This window comes from Mobula birostris, chromosome 11, assembly GCF_030028105.1.
Source record: "Mobula birostris isolate sMobBir1 chromosome 11, sMobBir1.hap1, whole genome shotgun sequence".
Taxonomy (NCBI): Eukaryota; Metazoa; Chordata; class Chondrichthyes; order Myliobatiformes; family Myliobatidae; genus Mobula; species Mobula birostris.
In genome coordinates, this window is record NC_092380.1 from 7,622,552 (window position 1) to 7,631,435 (window position 8,884).

The 8,884-nt window shown below is 50.4% G+C and overlaps 1 protein-coding gene across 1 annotated transcript in view; it reads right to left on the minus strand.

Annotated features, from left to right (window-relative positions):
- Positions 1–4,742: 4,742 nt before the first annotated feature.
- The window catches only part of LOC140204789 (SH3 domain-binding protein 1-like), a 79,067-nt gene continuing 74,925 nt past the window's right edge, over positions 4,743–8,884 (minus strand). Inside the window, exon 19 of the mRNA XM_072271590.1 lies at positions 4,743–5,976. Within this exon, the coding sequence (XP_072127691.1) occupies positions 5,930–5,976 (47 nt within the window). The 3' untranslated portion in view covers positions 4,743–5,929. The remainder of the gene's footprint in view (positions 5,977–8,884) is intronic.

Below are 8,884 nucleotides of genomic sequence, written 5' to 3' on the forward strand. Positions count from 1 at the left end.
AGACTTGGAGACTTTTTTACCGTGCCCATGACCTGTTCTTCATCAAGTTACGGTATTGCTTTGCACTGTTGTAACTATATGTTATAATTATGTGGTTTTTGTCAGTTTTTCAGTCTTGGTCTGTCTTGTGTTTCTGTGATATCACACCGGAGGAACATTGTATCATTTCTTAATGCATGCATTACTAAATGACAATAAAAGAGGACTGCGTGTCCTCATAATCTAAAAGGGGCTCATCAAGCCTGGTTGGCAGCTCATCTAGGAGAAGGAAAACCCTGATTTCAAACCTCTGCTGCCCTGCTGCTATACCCACTCATGGGGAAGGCTTCAGGAGTAAAACCCCAAGGGAAAAATCCAGAGCTGGAGTCCCAAAGCCAGTCACACGTTGAGCTCGATACTGACCGGCCACTCCTGTGACCCTGCTGGTGCCAAACAGTATTGGTCTCTGCCGTTCTTGTGGGTTCAGCCGTTGTGTGGAGAGGGAGAACAACTTGCTCTCCATATCGTACAGCCCTGGCTAGCATATCACGTAGAAAGCTAGGATGCAACATCCATCGTCAACCCTGACCAGCGAAGGGCCTCCATCTCTCCCTCTCAATGACATGGTTGCTTTGTTGTCAGTGTGAACTCTATGACCCTATTAGATCCCTTGTGACCTTATTGAATTGTGTTGTCAGTAGCCATTCCTATTCTTTTGGCCTTGTGATAGCTCTTATTTGCTGGTGAGGGCACAGCATAATATCCTTTAGGCTCAGTGACCGGTACTGAACGAGACCAGGGCAGACTATTGTCCCTCCATCATCACTCCCTGATGCAGGAGACAGAAAACACACATTCAGCATTTTAGGAAGGGCTTCTCCTCTGCCATCATATTTCTGAATGGTCTATGAACTCATGAACATTCTCACTGTCGGAGTTCAGAGGTCAATTCCAACGCCATCTGTAAGGAGTCCTTGTGGAATGCGTGGGTTTCCTCTGGAAGCTCTGGTTACCTCCCACAGTCCAAAGACGAACTGGTTAGTAGGTTAATCAGTCATTGTAAATTATGCCATGATGAGGCCACAGTTAAATCGGGGTCGCTAGGCGGTATGGCTCAAAGAGCCAGAAGCACCTATTCTGTGTTGTATCTACCTCAATGGAAACATAAATAAATAAACAATACCTCACTATTTTAATTCTCATTCCTATTGAGGAATATTGTATCATTTCTTAATGCATGCATTACTAAATGACAATAAAAGAGGATTGCGTGTCCTCATAATCTCATCTAATCTGTTCTGACATGTTGGTCCACAGCCTCCTCATGTGCCAGGGTGAGGCCACTCTCAGGGTGGCGGAGCAACACTGTCTGCATAGCCTCCAACCTGTTGGCATGAATATCGATTTCTCCTTCTAGTAGACAAATTCCTCCCCACTTCCTCTATTCCCCACTCTGACGTTTTATTTCTCACCCACCTATTACTTCCCCCTGGGTCCCCTCCTTCTTCCCTTTCTCCCATGGGATGGTCCACTCTCCTCTCCTATCAGATTCCTTCCTCTCCAGCCCTTGACCTTTCCCACCCACATGGCTTCAGACATTATCTTCCAGCTAGTCCTCCTTCCCCCTCCCCCCACCTTTTTATTCTGGCATCTTCCCCCTTCCTTCTCAGTGCTGATGAAGGTTCTCAGCCTGAAAATCCGACTGTTTATTCATTTCCATAGATACTGCCCAACCCACTGAGTTCCTCCAGCATTTTGTGAGTGTTGTTCTGGATTTCCAGCATCTGCAGAAATTCTCATGTTTACAATTATATCACTATTTTGCTCCCTTTTTTATTACTTATTTTTTATTATACTTCTTATTGTTACTTATGCTAGCGTGTATTCTGATTTCAACAGCAACCAGTCTTAAGATCTGAATGTGGATTGTACACTGAATTTAAAATGCAGCTCAGAACAATGGTGTTCTTGGACCTGCAGACTGGGGCCGATTGCAAACCAGGAAGCATCTCATTGACCTGAGATGCTGCATGTGCATGAATGCAACTCAGAGACAGTGGTGATTAACGCTCAATCTAGGATGTCTGGAGTGTTAGTTGAAGATTGAGGTGTTTGAAAATCATATGAAAGTAAGCGCAAAGTAAGCATTGCCAATCCAAAGTATTGAAGTAAGCAATGTCATTGTAACTATCGAAACAGTATAGAGTTATCATTGATCTTAAAGATATTAAAATGTGACGTACGCAAACACGAGAGAATCTGCAGATGCTGGAAATTCAAGCAACACACACAAAATGCTGGTGGAACGCAGCAGGCCAGGCAGCATCTATAGGAAGAAGTAAAGTCGTCGTTTCGGGTCGGGTCCCTTCGTCAGGACTAACGGAAAAAACAGATAGTAAGAGATTTGAAAGTGGAAGGGGGAGGGGGAGACCCGAAATGATAGGAGAAGACAGGAGGGGGAGGGATGAAGCCAAGAGCTGGGAAGTTGATTGGCAAAAGGGATACAAGGCTGGAGAAGGGGGAGTATCATGGGATGGAAGGCCTTGGAAGAAAGAAAGGGGGAGGGGAGCACCAGAGGAAGATGGAGAACAGGCAAGGAGTTATTGTGAGAGGAAAAGAGAAAAATAAATAAATAAATAAATTAGGGATGGGGTAAGAAGGGGAGGAGGGGCATTAACGGAAGTTAGAGAAATCAATGTTCATGCCACCAGGTTGGAGGCTACCCAATGTGATGTACTTTTGAGATTATGAGCCTCTTCTTCCATAAGTGTCTCCAGTGTGATGCCTGCTTACTTTGCTGAATGGGATCTGTTAGTCTTGCAAGACCATGGATCTGCGCCTGGAAAGTCTTCACTCTCCAGGGTGCAGGGCTGGGAAAGGTTGTATGGAAGACCAGCAGTTGCCCATGCTGCAAGTCTCCCTCCTCCACGACACCGATGTTGTCCAAGGGAAGGGCATTAGGACCCATACAGCTTGGCACCGGTGTCGTCGCAGAGCAATGTTTCACTAAGTGCCTTGCTCAAGGACACAACACGTTGCCTCGGCTGGGGCTCGAACGCACGACCTTCAGATTGCTAGTCGAATGCCTTAACCACTTGGCCACGTGTCCACACATTTGCTGAATGAAGGCTTTAATATTCACCAACTCCCGGTGCATAGTCACAACAATTTATAGTATATTTTATATATTGATCTGTGCTGCTGCAAAACGGCCAAAGTTACGACATTTTTCAGTGAGAATAAATCTGATTCCGAATCTGACTGACCAAATTTGACCACTCTCCCCTTGTCACTTTTATACCACTGCTCGTACCAAGTGAAGTCATCAATTTAAAATCCAAATCAACACACACAAAATGCTAGAGGATCTCAGCAGGCCGGGCAGCATCTATGGAAGGGAATAAATAGTCGACGTTTCGGGTCAAGACCCTTCTTCAGGACTGAGAACAAAGGGGCAAGACACCAGAACGAAAAGGTGGGGGTGGGGAAAGAGGCTAGCTGGAAGGTGATAGGTGAAGCCAGGTGGGTGGGAAAGGTCAAGGGCTGGGAGAGGAAGGAATCTGATAGTGGACCACGGGAGAAAGGGAGGAGGAGGGAACACAGGAGGAAGTTATAGGCAGGTGAGAAGTGGTAAAAGGTCAGATTGGGGGAATAGAGGAAGGTGGGGTTTGGGGGGAACTTGTTTGCCAGAAGGAGAAATCAATATTTAAAATACTTGTTGGGGGTTTGGATGAACATTAAGCAGAATTATTCTCACCCAGAAAGGGGCAAGGAGGAGGCCTGAACTTTCAGCCTGAGAGTGCGGCAGAGGCAAGTGGCAGAGTACCGTAGAGGTTGGCGTAATGCTATTAAAGAGCCAGTGACCCGGGTTCAATTCCTGCCACTGACTGTTGGTAGTTAGTACGTTCTCCCATCTGATTGCAGGGGTTTCCTCTGGGTGCTCCAGTTTCATCCCACATCCCAGAGACGTACAGATTTGTCAAATGGCAGGAGAGTGGGGTTGGGAGGGTTGATAAATCTGCCATGATGGAATGGCAGAACAGACTCAGTGGCCTCATTCTGTTCCTATGCATCATGGTCTTATGGTCTAATTGGGCCTGATGGGTTGTTACCATGCAGTAGGTCTAAACATTCAAAAAATCTTGTACAACTAAAACCAACAGGGTTATATACCAGCAACACACATCAAAATTGCTGGTGAACGCAGCAGGCCAGGCAGCATCTCTAGGAAGAGGTACAGTCGACGTTTCGGGCCGAGACCCTTCCTCAGGACTAACTGAAAGAAGAGATAGTAAGAGATTTGAAAGTGGGAGGGCGAGGGGGAGATCCAAAATGATAGGAGAAGACAGGAGGGGGAGGGATGGAGCCAAGAGCTGGACAGGTGATTGGCAAAAGGGATATGAGAGGATCATGGGACAGGAGACCCAGGGAGAAGGAAAAGGGGGACGGGGGGAAAACCCAGAGGATGGGCAAGGGTACAGTGAGAGGGACAGAGGGGGCAAAAGGAGAGAGAGAGAAAGAATGTGTGTATATAAATAAATAACGGATGGGGTACGAGGGGGAGGTGGGGCATTAACGGAAGTTAGAGAAGTCAATATTCATGCCATCAGGTTGGAGGCTACCCAGACGGTGTTATAGACTAAAAGCTGAGACAAGGGATAAGGCCCGATTGTTCTTCCGTGGCTAGCACAAACTCAAAGGACTGAATAAGCTGCAAAGATGTTCTTCTCTCTGATAAATGAATAGCAAATCAGAAAACTCTATCTTCTTTTATTACTGCGGTATCAGGCATATTTAAATTACACAAGGCACTTTTCATGTAGTATTTACAGAGAGATATTTTTGTACAAAAGTAAAGGGGCCTGGGCCACTGGGTACAGAATATGGCACTTCTGGTCAGAGGGCTGAGGCAGGCGGAGGCGTCCCACCCCTCACCTGAAGCCCACTCACTGCGCCGCAGAGCGGCTGGGCTGCAGTCGAGGGCTGAGACCAGGCCGAGTGTTCCACTGCGCTCACCACGAGATGCCAGCTCTGGCTCACGGGGGTCACACTCTCCGTCCTGAGGTGGGTGGCTGTGAGGTTGAACTCCACCCCCCCCGCAAACTTCACAAATGCAAGCACACGATCCAGGCTGGCGCCGGCGGGAGGACGGGCCAGGCAGCACAGAGGCGCAGTGGCTAGCGCAACGCTTTACACTGCCAGCATGAAGACCGGTGTTCAATTCCTGCTGCTGTCCATAAGAAGCCTGTACCTTCTCCCCGTGGTGATGTGCATTTCCTCCCACATTCCAAACACGCACAGGCTAGGGTCGGTAAGTTGTGGGCTTGCTACCTTGGCGCACTTGCGGGCTGCCCCCAGCACGCCCTCGGACTGTGTTGGTTGTTGATGCATACGGCGCATTTCGCCGTACGTTTCAATGTACGTGTGACAAATAAGGCTAATCTTTTGTGGAGAGACTACACAGTAATGGGAAATGCTTTGGAACATCTTGCGTCTGATTTTGCACCCTGGCCGAGACTGGGCAGAGGCTGCACTCAGTCCTCAGGATCTCTCTCCCGGATTTGCATCCCCATGCCAGGGGGCAGAACATTTCCGGGGATGGGAGCTGGTCTTGAACAGGAATGCCTTTCTCCTGCCTGGTGACAGACTGCTCGCACTTGTCGTGGTCATTGCTGGGCCCGTCAGTCTCTCCCACCCTCACTTCAGGCCTTCGGCCTTCCCCCATCGACAAAAGGCAAACCAGGATCTGCCCGAATTGATTGGACGCTTCTCCGGCGTGGGCTAGCCAATGGGACAGGCAGGTCTCAAATCATCACTTTCTCATTGGATGCTGGAATGAAAGGGGAGCCAATAAAAATGATTTGTATTGCAGGTGCTCCAGCGTTGTCCAATCATAGGTTCTGTTTTTGGAACTGGGTGGGTGGGAGGAGTACAGGGAGGATGATGATCATCATGACTGCTTTTCTGTGGTGGCTTCTGGTACCTGCTCCTGGGAACCTGCAAGGAAACAGACGGTACAGGTTGAGTACCGCTCATCGGAAATGGAAGAGCTTTGGGTTTTAGGTAAAATAATAGATTGGCATGGATTAGATGGACCGAATCACCTGTTTCTGTGCTGTATGACTAAGTTCCTATCAGATCTCTTCTTCTTCAGCCCTTTACCTCTTGCACCTATCCCTTCCCAGCTTCTTACTCCATCCCCCTCTCCTACCCACCCACCTGGTCTCCCCTATCACTTGCCAGTTTCTACTCCTTACCCTCCCCTCCCCACCCTCTCATTCTGGCTCCTTTCCAGTCCTGACGAAGGGTCTCTTCACAGCGGGCAGCACGGTAGTGCAGGGGTTAGCACAACCCTTTACAGTACTAATGCCCCGGGTTCAATTCCCGCCGCTGTTTGTATGCTCTTCTTGTGACCATGTGGGTCTCCTCCGGGTGCCCTGGTTTCCTCCACAGTCCAAAGGCGTACTGGTTGTGGTTAATTGGTCATTGTAAATTCTCCCATGAATGGGCTAGGGTTAAATCGAGGGTTGCTGGGTGGCATGGCTCGAAAGGCCGATTCCACACTGCATCTCAATAAATAAATAAATAAGGAAAAACATTGACTCTCTATTCTTTTCCGTAGCTGCTGAATTCCTCCAGTATTTAGTGTGTGTAGCTCATGGTTGAGTTGTCCCTCTGTATCAAGTTATTACGATGTGCACCGACCTGCTGCGTAGTAAACCAGCGCAAGTGTGCGAGTTGCGGCACGGCGAGGGTTAAAGACAGCATCCAGGCAAGGATAACCTGGGGGCAGTTGTGGTCCAGTGGGACCGCTAGCGGCACCTTGGCTTATGACGGACGAGATAGACCGGGGTGACTGCGACAATCGAGGTGAGTAAGGCCTCTGTCGTGTCACTTTTCCAGAAAGAGCATTCTGAAACATAGCGCCTCTTTACACAGGGGGAGCCTGAGACAGGTGGGAAAAGGATCCCACCCATCCCACCCCTCACACGCTCCCCACCACCAGTCCTCCATCCCCACCCCTCACAAACCCCCATCACCCGTCCCCTATCGCCACCCCTCACAAACACCCATCACCCGTCCCCCTATCCCCACCCCTCACAAACCCCAACACCCGTCCCCCTATCTCCATCTCTCACAACCCCAACACCCATCCCCTATCCCCAGGTCTCACAATCCCCAACACCCTTACCCCTATCCCCACCACTCAAAATCCCCAATCCCCGGGCCTCACAACCCCAACACCCATCCCCCTATCCCCACCCTTCACAAACCCCCACCACCCGTCCCCCTATCCCCACCCCTCACAAACCCCCATCACCCGTCCCCTATCCCCACCCCTCACAAACCCCCAACACCCATCCCCCTATCTCCATCTCTCACAACCCCAACACCCATCCCCTATCCCCAGGTCTCACAATCCCCAACACCCTTACCCCTATCCCCACCACTCAAAATCCCCAATCCCCGGGCCTCACAACCCCAACACCCGTCCCCCTATCCCCACCCTTCACAAACCCCCACCACCCGTCCCCCTATCCCCACCCCTCACAAACCCCCATCACCCGTCCCCTATCCCCACTCCTCACAAACCCCCAACACCCGTCCCCCTATCCGCACCCCTCACAAACCCCAACACCCGTCCCCCTATCCCCACCCCTCACAAACACCCATCACCCGTCCCCCTATCCCCACCCCTCACAAACCCCCAACACCCGTCCCCCTATCCCCACCCCTCACAAACTCCCACCACCCGTCCCCCTATCCCCACCCTTCACAAACCCCCACCACCCGTCCCCCTATCCCCACCCCTCACAAACCCCCATCACCCGTCCCCCTATCCCCACTCCTCACAAACCCCCAACACCCGTCCCCCTATCCCCACCCTTCACAAACCCCCATCACCCGTCCCCTATCGCCACCCCTCACAAACACCCATCACCCATCCCCCTATCCCCACTCCTCACAAACCCCCAACACCCGTCCCCCTATCCCCACCCCTCACAAACCCCCATCACCCGTCCCCTATCGCCACCCCTCACAAACACCCATCACCCGTCCCCCTATCCCCACTCCTCACAAACCCCCAACACCCGTCCCCCTATCCCCACCCCTCACAAACCTCCAACACCCATCCCCCTATCCCCACCCCTCACAAACCCCCAACACCCGTCCCCCTATCCCCACCCCTCACAAACCCCCACCACCCATCCCCCTACCCCCACCCCTCACAAACCAACAACATCCCACGCCTCACACCTTCCAATTAGAAAGATCAGTTCTCTCCCTCCACCCTGACTCTTAAGTCATCATAAGCATCTTGACTTGAGCACTGGTACTTAAAGGAATCCATATTTGTCACCTAAATGTTCCTCCAAGTTGCTGCAAGTTCAAAAATAACACCTACCACTCAGAGAACCTGTTACCTTCACTTGGAGGATGCACTGTTTTTGGCCACTCCATTAAGAAACAGTTTCAAATGGATTTGCAAGGACATTGTCAGAACTGTTGGAAATGTGAAAGAGCCGAGGCTCCTTTCTCCGGAATGGAGGAGATTGATGGGGGTTTTAAAATGATTAAAGGGATTTGATCAGCTTGAAGTATCTTCTCTGCCAGAAGGATGGACCAGAACAAGGGACCGGGGGGGGGCGGAAAGATGTGGAACTTGCTCTCGTGCTCTCGCAGGCAGTGGCTGAAGTGACTGGTGATGGGTTTAAGGCAGGGCTTCTCAACCTGGGATTCACAGACCCCTCAGTTAATGGTAGGGGGTCCACGGTATCAAAGAGTTGGGTACCCCTGATTTAAGATGAAGCTCCAGAGGGAGAAAGGAGAAGGGTTAAGGATTGTAGCTGAAATGAAGAGGAGTGGGAGGAGGCACTAGCAAAGTTCAAAGTAAATTAATTAT